Here is a 20,827-nt window from a genome sequence, read left to right on the forward strand (position 1 = left end):
TTGCCCTCAGAATTCTTCTTTATTAAGAGCAGAAAGGAAATTTTGCCTTAAGTTTTTATACATAAAAAAGTAAACAGTAAAATTTTCTTTCTTTCTTCCTTCTTTATAGTCTTTTTCCACCGAAGAAAATCGCTTCGAAATAAAGTTTTCTTTTTTTTTAGATAACGTTTATTTAAAAAAATAAAATTAATTGAGACAAAGATACCACACTATTTTGCATGCCGGGCACCCCTTTGCCAGCAGAACCCTGTTCAACACGTCCTTTTTTTCTTTCCAGCACAAAAAACCCCGCTTTTTTCTCTGTTTGTTTGTTCGTTTTTCCAAATGCACAAGCGGAAAAAAAAAAAAAAAGAAAAACCAGCCCAGCCCGGGCTCCAAGGCAAGGCAGTGAGATACCTCGGGGTGTTTGTGTGTTTAACCAGCTCAGGTCTTTAGTAAAATCAATCTGAGTGGAACTACGGGAGTATTTCACTAGGAGATGATGAGAGATTAGAACCCAAAGCAGATCTGGCTGCACTGACACTACGTTAGAGACTCGTGGGGATCCGTTCGCCAGAGAGTTAATTTGGAATCAAGGGAATCACAAAGACAGAGCGTTATCCCTGCGTGCTGTTCCCAGGCCCGGAACCGACAGGGCTGACTGCGGAGCTGCCTCTGGAATGGGCTCTCCCGAGGCAGGAGACTGTCGGGGAGTGTCACCGGTCCCAGAGCCAGAGTCAGACAAAGTGATCGCGATTGTTAATTACTTGGGTCTCGTCGCGCCTCCGCTCTCCTCCGTCACCCGGCCACGCAGCAGAGCAACCCTTTCCCGGTTTTCCTGGCGACTCCCGGTTCCCTAGTGGTGGTTGGAGTGGGAGGGGCGGCCCTGGATGCGGAACACGTGGATGTGCAGGTGGGCGGCGATCTGGGAGCAGACGCTGACGCAGTAGCGGAGCAGGTCCAGCAGGGACAGCACCTGCGGGACGGACACGCTCGGATCCCATTCCCGGCGTTCCCAGGGACACGCTCGGATCCCCTTGCCGGGATTCCCCCCGCAGCGGGACAGGCCCACACGCTCCGGGATTCAGCAGCGGGGCTGGTCTGCATTAATTTAACCTTCAGATCTCCGGGAATATTCTTGGAATCGCAGACTGGTTGGGCTGGGGGGACCTCAGAGCTCATCCAGGTTGGAAAAGAGCTCTGGGATCTTCCCAGCCCTGCCCCGGGCAGGGACCCCTCCCACCATCCCGGGGGCCTCCAAGGTTATCCAGCCTGGCCTTGGACACCCCCAGGGATGGGGAGTCACTCCAGGAACAGTTTCTGGGGATGTTGAGCTTTTTTCCAGCCCTGTGACAACACATTTCCAGCCTCTGACTCTCAGTTCTCCAGTCGGAGGAGGGAAAAGAGTCACAGCAGCTCCAGAGATCCTGGGAAATGCCCCCTTACCTCTGTCATCATCATTATTATTAAATAAATATATCAATATGATATAGTAATATAATCATATAAATAATAATAATGTTAAATATTATTAATAATATCCTCCTAGCTGTTATTAATACTACTATAATAATTAATATTTAATAATTAATATGCTCCTCAATAATAGAATACTAATATCATTTAATATAATAATTTAATATAATAATTTAATAATAGTTTATAGTTATTATCATTATCATCCTGAGATATTTCAAGGAATCCAAATTTCTCACTTTTCATAAGAATATTTTACTGGGGGAGGGGGGATTTCCCCACATAAATGGTATTAAAAAAAAACAAAACCAAAAAAATCTAAAAATAACCTAAAAAACCCATTAAAATAACCTAAAAATGAAGAATAAAATGAAGAATGAAATGAAGAACAAAATGGAGAATAAAATGGAGAATAAAATGGAGAATAAAATGGAGAGTAAAATGGAGAGTAAAATGGAGAAGAAAATCGAGAAGAAAATCATGAAGAAAATTGAGAATAAAATCGAGAATAAAATGGAGAATGAAGAACAAAATGGAGAATAAAATGAAGAATAAAATGGAGAATAAAATGGAGAATAAAATCAGAATAAAATCAAGAACAAAGTGAAGAATAAAGTGAAGCATAAAATGGAGAGTAAAATGAAGAATAAAATTTATAAAATAGGATAAAATGAAAAATAAAAAGTAAAAAAAAATTAAAATAAAATAAAAATAAAAAATAAAAATAAAATAAAAATAAAAATAAAAAATTAAAATAAAAATCAAATAAAACAGGTCCCCTCCCTGTCCCAGCCCCATGCAGGTGAGCTGGGCACAAGCAACCCCATCATTAGTGAGAGAACCGATGAGCCCCCACTCACCAGGGCGATCCAGAGCACGAGGTACTCGTCGATGAAGCTGTTGAAATACTGGTCCAGGAAGAGCAGAGCGGGGCCCAGGAAAGCTGTGTCGTACAGGTGCATCTCACTCTTGGTCATGTGAGCAACCTGCAGGGGAAAGAGAGCTGCTTACAGGGGAAAAAGAGCTTCCTACAGGAGAAAAAAGAGCATTTTAAGAGAGAAAAAAGAGCATTTTAAAGGAGAAAAAAGAGCATTTTAAAGGAGAAAAAAGAGCATTTTAAAGGAGAAAAAAGAGCATTTTAAAGGAGAAAAAAGAACATTTTAAAGGAGAAAAAAGAGCATTTTAAGAAACAAGCCCAGGCCAGCCAAAAACCCAACCCCCAGTTCAAGCCACACAGCTGCAAAATATCCAGTATTTCAATCCTATTTGAACGTGGGGTTCTGTAACTGCAGGAGTTACAAGGTTTGCAGAGAAACAGCTTTTATTTAGAGCAAAGGATGCAGCCCAGGGAAAAACCCAACGTGTTTTCCAGCCCACAACCTGTTCCTCCTGCCAGGAACAAACCAGGGAAAGGGGAGCAGAAAGGTGATTTTTTTTTAAGTTGAAAGTCAAATTTGGAAAGTTTAGCTGAGCCTGGAAACAAAATTTACAGCTGCTAAAGCTTCCAATTCAGAGACTTTTGGAGTTTGTCTCTCCCTCCACCTCTTTTTTCCCATTCCATGAGGTCCCCACCTTTCTCTGGGTATGATTTGATGATGTTTTGGTGCCCAAGTGAGGCCTTCCCACCTCCCTCCCTGCACAGATGGGCCCCCACGCTCCATCCTCCCTGCACGGCCCAGCTGGAAACGGGTCTTGGGAAGGGATAAACTCTCCTTCCACTAGGAATTCTGTCCCAGCTGCCCCAGACAGGGAGGGTGGGAGGCAGGGGCTGTTGGACCTCACTCACCTGCTCCCTGGGAATCATTTCAACCCTGTTTCACTCCAGAGCTCGGAGTTAAACCCTCAGTGAGTGTCCCAGAGCTGTGTCACCTCCTCCCTCCCTCCCCACGAGGGGCTTTCCCAGCCCTGTCCCAGCCCAGCTCTTCCCCCACGAGCACAGAACCGCTGTTTTTGTGGTGACCAGGAGCTGGGGGAGCAGAGCTGGGGACCTTCAGCTGCCCTTTCAGACACAGGAGGGCTCTGCTGCAGCTCCAGGCTCCCCAAATCGCCTCCTTGGGGCTCCAAAGGGCACAAGTTACCCATTGGAACCCCCAGGAACTCCCAGTTTTGCCAGAAGTTTCCATGGAGCCTGGAAGGGGCAGGTCCCGCAGCACTCACCACCAGCTTGTTGGTGATCTTGGCGGAGACGCAGCCGAAGGTGAGGATGTAGAGGCAGGGGTGTCTCTCGAAGAGCTGCACAGCCGATTTCTTGTAGATCATCACGGCCAGGGCGAGCACGGCTCCGATGTGCAGGAACGGGGACAGCACGCTGGTGCCCTGGGGACAGGGAACGGGGTCAGGGAGCAAGGGAACCCCAAACACCCTCCTGGGCTGGGAAAGGGGAACAGGGGTCAGAGAGGATGGGAACCCCAAACACCCTCCTGGGCTGGGAAACGGGAAATGAAGGGAAATTATCATGTGAAAAATGGGGTTCATAAAGCAAGGGAACCCCAAAAACCCCTCCTGGGCAGGGAAATGGGGGGTGAAGTGACAGTATGGCAGGAGAAATGGGGTTCATAAAGCAAAGGAACCTCAAAAACCCTCCTGGGCTGGGAAACGGGGGGTGAAGGGAAATTACCACATGAAAAAAAATGGGCCCCTGAGGCAGGGGGGGAACAACTGAGGATTGGATGTGGGGGGAACAGGAGCTGAGGGATGGATTTGGGGGAACAGCTGAGGGGATGGATTTGGGGGAACAGGGGCTGAGGGGATGGATTTGGGGGAACAGCTGAGGGGATGGATTTGGGGGAACAGGGGCTGAGGGAATGGATTTGGGGGAAGAGCATCTCAGGGGGATGGATTTGGGGGAACAGCTGAAGGGCTGCATTTGGGGTGTGGGGCAGAAAACCCCTGTGAGGCAGCAGAGCCAGGGGGCAGGGGGGGCTCAGGAGACCCTCCCCAGCTCCTGTCCCACTGCTGGAAGGACAGTGCTCAGCTCTGAAGGACCAGAACTCCCTGAGGAAGTTGTGTCAGTAACTCAAACCCCCAAAATCAAAATGCTGGCACTGCTTCCAATCACCCATTTTAAGCCTCTGACTCCTAAATCTGCTCTTCTTACACACACACACACAATATTAACTTGGGGTTTTTTCCCAAGCCAGGAAATGAAGTGAAAGGAAAATATTTCACCTGGAGGGGGGATAAACAAAATAAAACAAAATAAAATAAAATAAAATAAAATAAATTAAATTAAAATAAAACAAAGTAAAAAATAAAATAGAAAATGAAATTAAATAAATTAAATTAAAATAAAAAATAAATAAAACAAAAATACAATTAAATAATTAAATTAAAACAAAATGAAATGAAATTAATTAAAAAATAAAATAAAATGACATTAAATTAATTAAAATAAAAATAAAATATAATAAAATTAAATTAAATTAATGAAAATAAAATCAAATAAAAAATAATAAAATAAAAAATAAATGAAATTAATTAAAATAAAATAAAAAATGAAATTAAATGGAATTAAATTTAAAATAAATTTAAAAATAAAATAAACCAAAACAAAATGAAATGAAATTAAAATAAAATAAATTAAATTAAAAATAAAATGAAATAAACCAAAATAAAATAATTAAAATAGAATAAAAATAAAACAAAATAGAATAAAAACGCCAGGCATGGCTGAGGAGGAGGAAGGGGCAGGACAAGGTACTCACTGCTATGGTGGAGCCATTTTTGCCAACTCCCCCTGTGAAGATCACACCAAAGTAGTTGGTGCAGGAGAAGATGGTTCCTGCCACAGTACAGAGAGCTGGGAATATTTTCACCTGGATATTCAGGATTGGAATCTTCATGGGAGAGAGACAAGAAGTTAAAAGGATGCACAAACAAACTGGCTTTGGGTTCAGGTTCCCCAGTGCACCCAAACACTCCACTTGTCCAGGGCTGTATTTGCTTGGCTCTGCCAACACAGGGATTGCAGTTCCTCCTGGGCACACAGGGAGACGTGTTCCCCAACAATTCCATACCGATCCTCCCTCAAGCCTCCCACAAAGCCAGGCTGATCTCCAGGCACACAAGAAGAGCCCCCAAAAGTGGGCCAAGAAACCAAGAATGGCTGGAAGTCCCTCCAGGGGAGGGAAATTCCTCCCTTGTCTCTCCTGGAGCTGGTTCTAAACTCCCACCTGCACCAAGACCCAGAGAAACCCTCCAGAAAGGGGCTCTGAACCTTTGGGCATGGCCAGGGAGGTGAGGAGAGCCCAGAGGAGGCACCTTGGGGTGGTGGGGCAGGAGGGCTGAGGCTGCCAAAGAAGGGGAAAGGAGCCCAATTTCCAAAGTTCCCTTCGGGTTTAAGTCTCGGGTTTAAGCAGAACAGGAGGAAGAGAAATGACAAAAAGTAGCCCAAATTAAACCCCAGGAAGTTCATGGAAGGGAGTGTTTGGAGATAACTGCCCCAAACTTCCCAACTTTATCTGGGCCACCACAAGAAAGCTCCTCCCTGGGGAAGTGCTGTGGTGGAACTCCAGGGAATAACCCAGCTCAGCCCCCCAGGGCCAGCCCTGAGGGGCCCCAGGGAGCTCCAAGTGTCTCTATTTTGCTTTAATTTCCCTCTCAGAGCAGGCAAACCAGGGAATATTTGGAGCTGGAAGCATCGAGTCCAACTTCAGACATCCCAAAACCCCACCCTGGGTGTGTTTTGTCCAGACATCCCTCGAACTTGAAGATCATTCTGGAAGATTTTGAAGATATTTTTTTTTGTTTTCTGTGACGTTCAACAGCTTCACCTCCTGATCCTCCCAGGGCAGAGCAGCCTGAACCCTTCCCACTCTCCCAGCCCTGCCCTGGAGGTTCCTGCCCAGCCTGGGGCAGCTCCACAACACTCCAATGTGTTTTTGTCTTGCTCAGGCTGCCTCTTTAAGGTAAAAAAAAAAAAAAGAAAAAGAAAGATTGTAGAGAAAAAATAAAGGCAAATAAAGCAAAAGGATGAATGGCCACAGACGGGGCATCAGCCATTGATGCCAGGAGTTCAGGGCTTCCAAGGTCTCCCCTCAGCCTTCCGAAAGCGGGTCCCTCTGCCTCAGAGAGGGAACTCTGGTATTTAAAGGATGGGGTGAAATGGCTTTTACAAGCACAAAAAAACAACTAACAAGCTCCAAACAGGAGTCAAAAGACATCAGAGTTGACATTTCCCCGAGGTAAGTGGAGAAAAGAACTCCCAGACACGACAAAGCCCAGAGAAAGGTGCTCAGGGAGGGGCAGGAGGGGGAAATCACAGTTAAAACCCCCAATTTGGTCCAGTTCTGCTTCGTTAACACCCTCCTGTCCCCTGCCAGGGGCAGCAGCACCAGGGAGGGCTGAGAGGGCAGAAATAACTCATCATTAATCACTAATCACTAATGAGGAACAGCCACAGCCTGGGATCTGGGAGAGGAGGGGGATAAAAAGCTGCTAAATGGGAACAAAGTGGAAGCAGCAAAGCCAAGAGTGCGAAGCAGCAAAATCAAGGAAATATCAGATGATTTTAACTTTTTCCCTCTGAAATGTTCCCACAGGATGGAACTGCAGCCCCTGGATGTGAAACCAGGGGATTCCCTGGCTGTTATTCCATAGATCACTGCAGCCCAGGGAATTATTCTGACCCTCCTGGGGACTAGAAGGGTTTCATCTCAAGTCAGATCTGTGGGGAACTTCCCAAAAACCATGTCAGGAATTCAGGGAAGGGACACAAAGATCCACATGAAACTTCCCAAAAACCAGGAATTCTGGGAAGTGTCATCAAGTCAAATCTGTGCGGAACTTCTCAAAAACCACATCAGGAATTCAGGGAAGTGTCACCAGCCAGAAGTTTTCCAGGGAAATCTTATTCTGTGTTCAACCCTCTGAGACTCCAGGGAGCTGCTGGATCCAGGGACATCCCGGGAAAGCAGCGTTCCAGGTGAGAGCCAGCTGGGATGGTGGGAGGTGTCCCTGCCCAGGGCAGAGGTGGAATGGGATGAGCTTTAAGGTCCCTCCCAACCGCAACCATTCCAGGATTCAAGGAAACCTGGAGCAGAGGGGTTTGCTCTTGGAGCAGCTGGCACAGGGAGCTGTTCCTGAAAGAGCTGGAGAGGGACTGCGGACAAAGGATGGAGGGACAAGACATGGGGAATGGCTTCCCACTGCCAGAGGGCAGGGTTAGAGGGGATATTGGGAAAGAATTCTTCCTGGTAGGATGTGGAGGCCCTGGACTGGATTTCCCAGAGGATGCCCCATCCCTGGGAGTGCCCAAGGCCAGGTTGGATAAACCTGGAGCAGCCTGGGATAGTGGGAGGTGTCCCTGCCCAGGGCAGGGCTGGGGCTGGATGGGATTGAAGGTCCCTTCCCATCCAACCCACTCCAGGATTCCACAATTCCAAATTTTGGTTGGGAAAATCCTGGCATGTCAACAGGAACACGTGGCAGCAGGAAGGGAACAGGGTCAGGAGAGGTTGGAAGAACCTGGATTAAAGCAAGGCTGGGATATGCTGCCAGGAACTGCAGAGTTGGTGCCATCAGAGTTCTGGGATCTCAAACCCCAAATAACGAGGGAATGGACAGGAAAAGAGCCCATTTCCACCAGCTGAGGGTCAGGGAAGAGACCTCAAATCCCACACCCAGCCGGGAAACCTGGATCCCGGGAGTCCTTCCCACAGGGCTGGATCCCAGCTGGAATGTGGAGCTGTCCATGGACTCTCTGCCTGAGGAACAACAACCTCCAGCTCCACATTTCCGAATCCTTGGTGCCTTTGGGGAGGAAAATCCCAGGAACTGCAGGACTTTTCTCTTGCTTCCAACAGCAAAATAAATCAGTATATGGAATATAAACTACATAATCCATGGATTAAACAAGTTGCCCTAAACTTGCTCCCTTCATTCCCATTTTCCCAGTGATCCCAAACTCACCATCTCCCAGGAATTCTCCAGCTCCAGGAGTGTTTAAGAGGCTTTAAAAGGGAATTTATAGGGCCAGAAAGGAGGAAGCCAGGACAGGGAAATCCAGTTTTATGGGATACAAGGAAAGGAAATGAATTAAAGCAACATTTCCCAAATCCATAATACTGCGTTTTTCCCACCTGCTCTTCCCAGGGGAAAGTGGAATGTTTGAGTGCACAACCCCCTTTGGATCCCGTTATTTCCCTCCTCCCCCCCAAAACCAGAGCAAATCAAAACTCCCACCCCCAAATCCCAAATCCCATCAGACATTCCAGGGTTAGGAACATTGCTGTGATTAGTAATTAATTATAATTATAATTAAGAACAAAGCCCATCAAGTGCCAGCTGACATGGCCTGGAGAGCCCACAGGAACACATCTATATCTATAGATTATATGGTTTTATATATATGAACATATAGATATAAAGTAGGTATTAAAACATATAAAATAGATATATAGATATAAATAAAATAGATGCAAAATTAGATATAATAGATGCAATAGATTTAAATATAAATATAAATATAAATATATATAAATTTTATATATAGATAAAACATATAGATATAGATATAAATATAAATCAAACATTCATTTAATCATTTATTCCCAATTTAAAAGGGAAAAAAAGACAATTTGGGGTTTTTTCCCCCCATATAAATCAGTCAGCCCCAGCCAGGCCCAATTATCCCCAAATCCTCATCCCAATTTAATGCTCCTCCACTGCCCGAAATCCATGGAGGTTTTCCCAGGATTTCCCTGAAGGCCCATCAAAATCTGGGCAATATTTGATGTTTTTCCAGGTGTAAAATAACCTTTTTTTTTTTTTTCAGTAGCTCTGGCCCAGGCAGAACCAGGGAATTCCACATGATTGACTCCAAAATTCCCATTTCCCACTTCCGAGGAAAATCTCCTCCCAAATCAACCCGTGCAGGGAATTCATCCAGGGAAAAGGAAAATAAATCAGGATAAAGTAAGAAGAGGAGCAGAATTACCAGAGATTGCCAAAAAGGAGGTCCTCCAATCACTGCCAGCAAATGCATGATTATTATGAAGATTTGCACTTCAGTCACATCAATTCTGATCAGTACAAAAAGAGCCAAAAAAAGCCAGTTATTCCAAGCACTGAAGCAATTCCAGGCTGTTATTTGCAAGCTCAGCACAGCAGCTCTGTCATGCACCCAAAATCCAGGGAAAAGGGCAGAATTCCCCCAGAATTTAGGGAGAAAATCAGTGTTTGGGGTTTATTGGTGAAATGGACCCTGGTTATCCCAGTTATCCAGAGGAAAAGGTGGATTGTCACTGCTCAGGGCGGGAATAAATACCCAGTTTGAACCTCCTCCACCAAAAAAACAGGATTTATCAGAGATGCTGGAATGCTCAGGAGGTGTTTTAATGCCTTTGGGTGTTATTGGCCTTTTAAAAGCCTTTGGTTCCCTGCCTTTAATCGGAATATTCTCCCTGAGGCACTGAGTTTAAAAAGGAAACACAAATCCCTGGAGAGCCAGAACGGAAAAGGTCGGAACCAGGAGGGAGGAACCAACTGTGGGGGTGGAACACTGGAGGAAAAGAGGGAATTTGGGGTTTTTTTTAAAGGGAATGAAAAAGTCCTGGAGGAAGAAAAAGTCCTGGAGGAAGAAAGAGGGAAAAGTGGGGGTGGAAATGAATAAAGGGAAGGGGAAGAAAAGAAATAGGAAAGGAAAAGAAATAAATAGAAAAAAAGGAAATAATCATAAATTGTAAAAATAAATAAATAAATAAATAATTAATAATTAAAATAATAACTATGAAATAAATATATTAATATATGAACATATAATTAATATATACAATAAAAATAAATAATAAAATAGTAATGAATAATTAATAAAATGAAGTAATAATCAAGAGAGAAATAGAAATAAATAAAAATAAATAGAAGTAAAGAAACATACAAGTGAAACAAAGAGGATGGACTTGCTGGTGTGTTATATATTCTACATATAATATACATAATGTTATATATAACATTATATACTATTTATAATGGTATTATATACTTTATATTATATATGTATACCTAACATACGTATGTATAATATAATAACATTATACATAATATATAATATATATAATGTTGTATATTTTTTATACTTTTTATATATTACATATATATAATTTGTGATTTTATAGACACATAAATAAAATACATGTTATATGTATAACACATGGCTATAATATATAATGTAAATATAAAATACAGACTATAAAACATATAAAATATAAAATATATAACCTATATAAAATATAAAATAAAATCTAATATATTATATATTAATATACACGATATATACTATACTATACTATTTTTATATTCATAAAATATGGAATTTTTTTGCCTGTTGCCTTCAATGCCCTCCCAGCCCATGGAATCATTTCAGGATCAGCTCAGGTTTTCTCCCGGGGCTTTGGAAGTGGATTCTCTCATTTGGGGATCTCCAGCCTGGCCAAAATGCGGGGCTTTGGAGCAAAAATAATTTGGTTTCAGCAGCAGAACCAGGAGCAGGAGGGACAGACCCGAGGCTGCGGCCAAATCCCACACAGACTATTTGGGATATTTGGAATATCCCCCAGAGCAGGGACAAGGGAAGGGCAACGAGGGCTTTGATGCCCCTCCTGCTGTCCTGTGGATCATGGAATCTGGGAGTGCTTTGGGCTGGAAGAGCTCCATGTCCATCCCCCACACCGGGATCAGGGAATCTGGGAGTGCTTTGGGCTGGAGGGACCTTAAAGATCCTTTAATTCCCCCCTGCCCCGGGCAGGGACAGCTCCCACCATCCCAGGGGGATCCAACCTGGCCTCGGGCACACCCAGGGATGGGGCATCCTCTGGGAATTCCATCCCAGCCCCTCCCCACCCTCCCAGGGAGGAATTCCTTCCCAGCAGAAAGACATTGGAAGGAATCTCTCCTTTCATTGGAGTCTTCTCCCAGTTTTCCTCCAACAGCTTTGGCTGAACTTTCCCAACATCTGTGAAGAATCCATGGATCCTGCCCAGGGCAGGGCTGGGACTGGATGGGATTGAAGGTCCCTTCCCACCCAAACCAGCCTGGGATTCAGGATTCTGGAGCCCCTCTGCTCTGGAGCCAGGCTGGGAGAGCTGGGAATGTTCCCCTGGAGAAGGGAAGGCTCCAGGGAGCCCTCGGAGGTGCTCTTTGTGTGGCCTCAGGAATGATGGAAGCCCTGAGGGAGGGTGGGGAAGGTCTGGAAACCTCTGGAAGCCACACAACCCAACCTGACTCCATGTCTGTGCAGGTACAGGTGGATACAGGGAGCAAGGGGAGGAATAAACGGGAATGAATTCCCAAAAAGCCACAAGTTTTGCCACCCAAAAGACACTGAATTGGCACCAGTGTTCCCAAAAGTCCTAAACAGGGACTAAAAAAGTCCTTAAAATGGAAACTAAGTGGAAAAATGGGATTATAAAACAAAGCAACCACAGCTTTGCCAAGGGGGATCCTGAGCAACGGCACAGCTGGGAAAGCTCAACCCGAAATTCCGGCCTCCTCCTCAGTGGTTAACTCAGGATTAATGCTCTGCTGCAGGATTAACTGAGCTGGGCTTAAACAAAAACCCATACATTGCCTCAGTCACTGGGCTGGTTCTAAACTGGGAAGCTCCCAGGAAAATGGGAAGGGAAAAGCAGGGAAAGCACTCGCTCAGTTTGGATGGAGCCTGGCTAAAGCCTGGCTTTGGATGGAGATTGGCTAAAGCCTGGCTTTGGGAGGGCTGCAGTGCCTGGGACAGGCTGTGCTGACCAGTGACCCTGTTCCTGCCCCACTGTGGCACAAAAGGCTGGAGTGGCCTTTCCATGATCAGGGCTGGAGAACAAACCCCTGGAGCTGTGGCTCACTGAGCAAATCCGAGTCAAAAAATCAGGGAAAGAAAAGCAGGAAGGCCCCTGGTCCTACATTCAGTGCCTGGTTTAATTCCTGCCATCACACTAATGATGCCCACGGACCCGGAGGACAGCAAAGGGATTTCCAGGCAAGGAGGAAGGAGCGAGTTCCAAGCTGCTCTCCTCTCCCTGTGTCTGTCTCTATTCCCCCTCATTTCAATCCTGCATCCCAGGATCCAGGTGGGAAGAGCAGGAATGCCAGGAGAAGCCTCAAAACTGAGTTATTTTTAGGAAGGGGGACATTTTCAGCCACTTCCTCCTCCCTGCCGGGTTCTGTGCCTGATGTTTCCTGACCAAACCCTTCCTGTCCGCACTGCCCAAACACCTGGGACATCCAGATCCATGAAAACGGGGCAAAGGAAACAATCCCTTCTCCCAAGGCATTCCCACGCCACAACAGAGGGATGGGAAGTTTCCTGGGGTAGTTCCTCAGGGGACACAAGGAAAGCAGATCCCAAACCCTTCAAAGGAACCCAGGGCTCTGACAGCGGCTGCACAAACAAACAGGAGCCCCCGACGGGGTCTGAGATCCGGGATGGGAGTTGGGAGATCCTGGATGGGGCTTTGAGATCTCCGGGAACATTCCAGCAAAGGAGGAGAACAAAGGGCTGATGGAGACAAAGTAAAGGCTCTGACTCAACATTTCACACAAAGGGCCCTGATGGAACAATCCGATGGCAGGGCTGGGAAAACCTGAAAACAAGGCTGGAAAAAACTGGGAAAAACCTGAAAATAAGGCTGGAAAACGCTGATTCCAGAGCAAAGTGACAGGCACTAAATAATTAATAATAATTAAATGAGGAATAACAACCAGGACCTCTGCAGGAGGGAGCGGGTCAGGTAGTGCCAACACTGCCCCAGGCTGAACCAAGGGCTGGAAATGGGAATATCCGAGGGTTTAATCCACACAAAGCCAGGGAAGCAGCAAAGCTGGGAGTTGTTAAAGCCCGTTTCAGCCCTGCCTGAATTCCCAAGGTAGTAGAAGGTCTACAGAGCTTCCAGGGGCTCCCATTCCTGCAGAGACACAGAAACGTCTCCCTCTCTTTCCACCCTGCCTTGGGACAAACTGGAAAGCAGAGGAATTGCCGGTTTTCCAACTGTTGTGCCATTTTCCAGCAGAAGATCCACGGAATCCCAGACTGGTTTGGGTTGGACCTTAAATCCCATCCCATTCCACCCCTGCCCTGGGCAGGGACACCTCTCACCATCCCAGGGGGATCCAGCCTGGCCTTGGGCACTTCCAGGGATGAGGCAGCCACAGCTTTAAGGTCCCTTCCCACCCAAACCATCCTGGGATTCCAGGATTCTGAAGCCCCTCTGCTCTGGAGCCAGGATGGGAGAGCTGGGAATGTTCCCCTGGAGAAGAGAAGGCTCCAGGGACACCTTGGAGCCCCTTCCAGGGCCTAAAGGGGCTCCAAGAGAGCTGGAGAGGGACTGGGGACAAGGGATGGAGGGACAGGACACAGGGAATGGCTTCCCACTGCCAGAGATGGGATATTGGGAAGGAATTCCTGGCTGGGAGGGTGGGGAGGCCCTAGGACTCTGGGATGGAATTCCCAGAGGATGCCCCTTCCCTGCAAGTGTCCAAGGCCAGGCTGGAGCAGCCTGGGATGGTGGGAGGTGTCCCTGCCCAGGGCAGGGATGGGACTGGATGGGATCTGAGGTCCCTCCAAGCCAACCCATCCAGGATTCCATGGGAATGCTCTGCCTGGCCCAGGCTCTGCAGGCACTGGACAAACATCTCCTGGAATGGCCAAGGTGGGACCTTTTCCACCTGGATCCTGCAGCAGCTCCTCTGCTCTGCTCCTGTGGAAAACTCTCCTCATCCAGCTCCAGCAATTCCCTCTCCTCCCACAATTCCAGCTTTTCCTGTCCCACAGCCAGACCAGGGAATATCCCCCCATGATTGGATTTTATGGCTCTTTTCCCCCCAGGGGCTCCCTGGGCACTCGGTTCTGTCCCAGCCTGGAATCCTGATGGAGCTTCTCCTCCCTTTCCTGGCCCAATTCCCGTTTCCCAGCACTATTCCCAGCCTTCCAGGGATTATCAGCAAAGCATTTCTAAATTCCTGGCATTTCTGGCACCTGATCCCTCCAAGTGATTATTATTATTAAAATATACTATATAATAATGTTATATGTAAATAATATTAAATGTGTAAATGTTAAATATTATAATGATGGTGATGATGATGATAATAATAATAATAATAATAATAATAATAATAATAATAATAAAAGAAGAAAAGAGAGGAAAAGAGAGGGAAAAGAAAGGAAAAAGAAGGGAAAAAGAAAGAATAAAATAAAATAAAATAAAAAAAATAAAATAAAATAAAAGCCAAACAGTTCTTGTTTCTGGTGGGAAAGTGTTGAAATGGCAGCAACCAAAAGGTTCCTCCAGCTTTAAATAGTTCCAACATGATTCCATTCCTACCCTGAGAGATTCTCCTGCCTGGCTTTGAGGTGAAGCCAAAACTGGGATAAAATAGGGAGGAATCTTTAAATCAACCTTTTATGTTGAACAGGCAGCTTTGGAGTAAACAACAACTGAAATACTTAAAAAATAGTTTAAAAAATACCTTTTTTGTTCAGTAAATTTGAATTTTTCCCTGCTCATTTTTTCTCCTTGTGTTAATATTAAATATTTAAATATTTATTACAAAGCAGCATATATAATATTTATTAATATATAATATGTTGTATATATTATCTATAAAATATATATTATATATAATAATATATAATAGATACATATACACTAAATATTATAATACACATAAGCCAAAACTGGGATAAAGAGGAACCTTTAAATCACACTTTTGTGTTGAACAAGCAGCTTTTGAGCAAAAAAACAAATATTAAAAAAAAAAAAAATTAAAACCATACATTTTTTTCCAGTTCACTTGAATTTTTTCCTGCTCATTTTTTAATATTTAAAAATAAAATAAAAAAAGAAAACTTTTTTCCAGTTCATTTGAATTTTTTTCCTGCTCATTTTTTTCCAGTTAATCTGAATTTTTTTCCTGCTCTTTTCTTTCCAGATCATTTGAATTGTCTCTGCTCGTGTTTCCCTCCCGTGGGAGGTGTCAAAGCCCAGGAAACCCGCTCAAAAGCTGGGGAACCCCCAATCCAGGGGGTTTTTGGAGGGCAGTGCATGACAGAGGTGCCGTCCCCGCTCGGCCGAGCCTCCGGCACATCCCGGGAATGTTTTACCGTGCAATTCCAGACCCAGGGTCCCAGAATTCCCGAGAGCAGCTGGATGGCCACAGTGCAGAGCACGGACTCTGTCACATCGAATCTACGCCGGAGAGAATTCCTGAGAGCCCGCCCGGAGCTCGCCCTGCCCGGGAGATTCCCAGGATCCGGGATTCCCAAATCCACACAGATTGGGGACAGGGTAAAGGGCAGGACGAGGGTCAACAGCCCAAATAAACCAAAGGGGAAGGAGGGAATGGGAATGGGGGATACACCTGGAACCTTCCCGGAGCTCTGCCCTTCCCAGGAGCTTCCCAAGGATCCGTGATCCCCAAATCCGCATGGATTGGGGACAGGTCAACGAGCCTCAATAAACAAAGGGGAACAAAGGAACGGGAATGGGGGATACACCTGGAACCTTCACCCAGGAAATCAAGGGTTTGACCCAAACCGTGAGGGGGAAATGAGGGAATGGAGGGAAATTCCTTGCTTGGAATGAAAGAGATATCATGAATAATGCTAAACAATAATGAAAATAAAGAAATAATAAAAGTAACACATATAAATTAAATAATAAATAATAAATAAATATAATAAACACATAAAAATAAATTAATAGTAATAAATAAAAATAATGAATAATTAATAATAAAAAATAAATAATCCATAAATAAACAAATAATAAAAATCTCATAAAGCAGTAAATAAATCCCCAGCCAGGCAGAGCCCAGGACTCTCCTGCCCTGCCCCCCAGTGACACTAAATCCATTTATTTTGTCACCTGGAGTCGGTTCTGCTGTTTGGGAGGAGCAGAAATGCCAATTTTATCCCAAGTTTCCACCTGGGAGGGACAGGAGGAGGTTCCTTGGGAAATGCTGCTCCCAGGACCCCGCTCAGGGGGAACCACCCCCCGTTCCCTGAATCCATTCATTGTTCAGCCCAGCAGAAAGGGAGGAACAAACATGAAAAATGACCCACATTGATACATTTATAAATAAATAAATGCATAAATAAATGTGTAGTTAAAATATTTGTAAATAAAGTTATAAACAAATGTATTTAAAATATTTATAAATAAATAATTTATGAATAAAAAGATGAAAATAAAGAATATATATAAATTTAGAAATAAAAACCTATATATTTAAAATATTTGTAAATAAGTAACTTTATAAATAAATATGTGTTTTAAATACTTATAAATTTATAAATAAATGATGAAAATAAAGAATATAAATTTACAAATAAAATCTATACCTTTAAAATACTTGTAAATAAAGTTAAAAATGTATTTGAAAATTTATAAATCAATAAATGTATAAATAAATATATAAATAAAAATATGAAAAATAACAACTATAAAGAAACCTATATATTTAAAATATTTGTAAATAAATTTATAACTAAAACACACATTTAAACTAACTATAAATAAAATGCACATTTAAAATCTTTATAAATAAATTTATAAATAAAATATGAAAATTAATATTATAAATACATTTATAAATAAACCTATATTTAAAATCTTTATATAATCTTTATAGAAAATCTTTATAAATTTATAAATGACAAAATAGATAAATTTAAAAATAAATAATATAAATAAATTTATAAATAAACCTATATATTTAAAATCCTTATATAATCTTTACATAAAATCTTTACAAATAAAGAAATTTATAAATTAAATACATAAAATAAATAAATTTATAATTGAACACAGAAATAAATTTATAAATAAACTCATAAAATAAATAAATTTATAAATAAACTCATAAATAAAATTTAAACTACTTATAAATAAATTTATCAAATTTAAAATATTTATCACTAAATTTATAAATTACAAGTATGACAAATAAAAATACGCTGTGGCAAAGAGAGCCACAGAGACCCCCAGTCCTGATAAAATGCTCGGGATCAAGGCTCCGGTTTGGGGGCAGCTGGAGCCGAGCTCTGCCCTGGGGGGGAACCCAAACCGAGTTTTCCTGGGAAAACAATCCCCCACCAACAGGAACTGAACTCCTACACTGGAGACGGCTCCGGAATCAAGTCCCTCACCACAAATCCATGGATTTATGGCACATTTGGAACACCCTGGGCAGCCCCAGGGCAGGTTTGTTTGTGCACCACCCTCCTCTTCCTCCTCCACAGAACATTCCTGTTATCATTATCATCACCATCATCATTACTATTATTATTAAAATAATAATATCAAATATTCAATGAAACATTCAATGAAATAATCCACAGCCTCCAATCCCAGCAGACAAGGATTGGACCTCAGACAACTCCCGATCTCAAAAAACGGGAGTTCTGGGGCTGGAAAACACCCATTGAACCAGAAAACTGATCCATGTGGGACCCAGAGCAGGAAATCCAGGGAAAGCTTGGAGCTCTCCAAGATGAACTCCAAGATGGGGGTGATATTTGAGGTCCCTTCCAACCCAAACCATTCCAGGATTCCAGGATTCCCAGCTGCCCTGCAGACTCCAGCTCAGCTCAGACAGGGATGGGCGGCTCCAGCCCCAAATCCCTGGATGTGGGACATTCCCAGAGCCAGGCTGGGGGTGCTCCTGACACCCCCACACCTCTTCCAGCACCTCCTACATCCCGGTGGGATACACCTGGATCTGGAAGAACCAGAGTGAGTGATTCCACCTGGGCTCCAGGGAAGGGTCAGAAAATTCCCTGCGGGATTTGTGCCCCATATTCCCCAATGCTTGGGAAAGCCTCAAACTTTCCCTGGAGTTCTTGCTCAGGATCCCAGGACCTGGATAAGGCAGGAATTCCCATCTTAGAGAGCCTCAAACTTTCCCTGGAGTTCTTGCTCAGGATCCCAGGACTGGGATAAGGCAGGAATCCCCTTCTTGGAGAACCTCAAACCAAAGGCACAATGCATATTCCTAAAGCATCGGATCTGCTCCCACAGGGACACAAGGAATTCCAGTTGGATTTTTGGGATGTGCAGGAGCACATTCCCTGTTTCCCAAGCAGAGGAGCCCCAGGGATGGCCCAGCTGAACCAGGACTGAGCTCGAGCCCAGAACCCCCAGGAACCAGTTCCCGTGCCGGGAACCAGGAAAGCAAAGGGATCCTTGGGGCTGCTCCAACATGGAATCTCCTCCTGCAGTTCAGGATCCCCTTTTTCTTTCCCCAGGTGTGAATTCCTGCTCTTCCATGAGCCCATTCCCATGTCAGGCGTCTGTTTCTAAACCAAACTCCTGCCCAGAGCTCCATCCTCAGCATTCCCGGCTGAGTTTATTGGATTGACTTTTCCTGCCCAACTGCCTTGGAGACACTTCCTGCCTCCTCCTGGGGAATTCTGGAGCAACACTGACCCCTGGCTATTCATTGGAGCTGTTCCCCCAACTCCAGCTGCCCTTTGAGGAGCTCATTCCCTGCCCAGATCCAATAAAACCATGGGATCATGTTATCAGTCAGATCCAGCATCAACCCAACGGATGGCTCCAAATCCCAGAGCAGCTCAGGGATCTGCCCTGGGGGAGGTGGGATCTGTCTTTCCCAGGGGGAAGGGAAGGACCCAGCCCAGTTTGATAGATTCAATTACTGGGCACAATTAAACAGTTTTCCTCCTCCACCTGCAGGATTCTGTGGGAATTTCACAGGAGTGATCCCATTTTTCCTCCTCCCTCAGGCTGAACTCCGCAGGGTCTGAGCTCTGCTCAGCTCCAGGGCAGGGACAGCAGAGGGAAACATGGAATGGATGAGGTTGGAAAAGCCCTCTGAGATAATCAAGTCCAACCATCAACCCACCCCCACCACTAAAACTGTCCCCAGGGGCCACATCCACAGGGATTTTAAATCCCCCCGGGGCTGGGGACTCCAAACCCCCCTGGGCAGCCCCTTCCCGTGCTTTACAGCCCTTTCCAGGCAGGAATTTCCCCAATATCCAACCTGACCCTCCCTGGCTCAGCCTGAGGCCGTTTCCTGTCCCTTGTTCCCTGGAAGCAGAGCCCGAAACCACCCCCCCCCCGCCCCCCCCCCCCTGTCAGGGAATTCCAGAGGGAGAAGGTTCCCCCTGAGCCGTCTTTTCTCAGGCTGAGCCCCCCCAGCTCCCTCAGGACTTCTCCAGCCCCTTCCCAGCTCCCTTCCCATCCCTGGACTCTCCAGGGACCCCTTTGGCACCAGCTGCTCGTTCCCATATCCCACATCCCAGTCCTGGGTTATCCCAGCCCTGCCCGTGCCAAGGGCATTCCCAGCTCCAGGCCCACATTCCCAGCTCCAGCAGGGCCGGCGGCTCGGCCCTGCTTTGGCTCCCGATGGGTTTCCCTGTCCCTGGAATTCTCCAGGAGGTGTTTGGGGTGAGTTTGGGGCTGCCCTGGGATGGCCTTGGATTCTCCCGAGGGTTTTGTGGCTGGAGCAGGATCTGCCCATGGATTGAGCCCAGGGAGCCTTTCCTGGCACATCCTGGAATTCTCTGCTCCCAGGGAATATCCCACAGAGCTGGAGGAGTCTCCAGACATGATTATTGTTGAACACAAAGTGCTTTTTGTGCCATTGTTGGAAGCTTCTAGATTAGGAGAAAACCTCAGGGCATTGGGGAATTCTGGTCAGGATTCCCATGAATTCAACATCTATTTCTGGATTTCCTTTGGAAGAGGATGATGATGATAATAATAATAATAATGATGATGGTAATAATCATAAATATATATATAAAATAAAATTTATAAAATAAGTATGATACAATGAATAAAATGTAAATAAATATAAAATATTAACATATAAAATAATTTTTAATTACTATTACTATTATTCCTCACAGACAAACCAGCCCACACTTCACCTGACACAGTAACTTGTCTTTCCCTATTTTTTTAGGGCTTTTCCACCAGGCCAAGCTGCCCCTGCACTCCCCATTTCAGGCCTGAGCTGTGGCAGGGCTGACACCCCAAGCTCTCCCTCTCCCTCTGCTCTTCCCCAGCTCCTTTATCCCGTAATCTCTGCACTGAAATCCAAGTTCTTGGGCCTGATCCCATCACCAAATACAATAATGGATCAATCTGGGCCCTCTCCTGCTGCTCTGGGACAATCCAGTGTCACACATTCCCAACACATCCCCTGCACACCCCTGAGGATCCAGAGTTCCTCCATGGAACAGCTCCTGCCTGCAGTGCTCCCTGACCCCTCACCCTGGGGTTGAGCCAACTCCTCCTGCTCCAGCGGCACAGAAGGGAAAGGAGAGCTCCAACAGACCAGCCCCGACCAGCGGGAATCACCCAGCGGGAGAACAATCCCGGGGTTTGCCAGGACAAGGAACAATCCCGGGGTTTGC

The 20,827-nt window shown here is 45.0% G+C and overlaps 1 protein-coding gene across 2 annotated transcripts in view; it reads right to left on the minus strand.

Annotated features, from left to right (window-relative positions):
- Positions 1 to 20,827, minus strand: part of CEPT1 (choline/ethanolamine phosphotransferase 1) — a 30,429-nt gene continuing 9,602 nt past the window's right edge. Inside the window, exons 5-9 of one of the 2 annotated variants that reach the window (XM_027669136.1) lie at positions 9,392 to 9,476; positions 5,160 to 5,291; positions 3,613 to 3,771; positions 2,316 to 2,441; positions 1 to 955 (exon numbers count right to left, since the gene is read on the minus strand). In XM_027669136.1, coding sequence (XP_027524937.1) covers positions 836 to 955; positions 2,316 to 2,441; positions 3,613 to 3,771; positions 5,160 to 5,291; positions 9,392 to 9,476 — 622 coding nt within the window. In that variant the 3' untranslated portion in view covers positions 1 to 835. Of the gene's footprint in view, positions 956 to 2,315; positions 2,442 to 3,612; positions 3,772 to 5,159; positions 5,292 to 9,391; positions 9,477 to 15,544; positions 15,630 to 20,827 lie in introns of both variants that reach the window. The other variant, XM_027669135.1, reaches the window with a different exon arrangement.

Source organism: Corapipo altera, unplaced genomic scaffold (assembly GCF_003945725.1).
Source record: "Corapipo altera isolate COAL_440 unplaced genomic scaffold, ASM394572v1 300, whole genome shotgun sequence".
Classification (NCBI taxonomy): Eukaryota; Metazoa; Chordata; class Aves; order Passeriformes; family Pipridae; genus Corapipo; species Corapipo altera.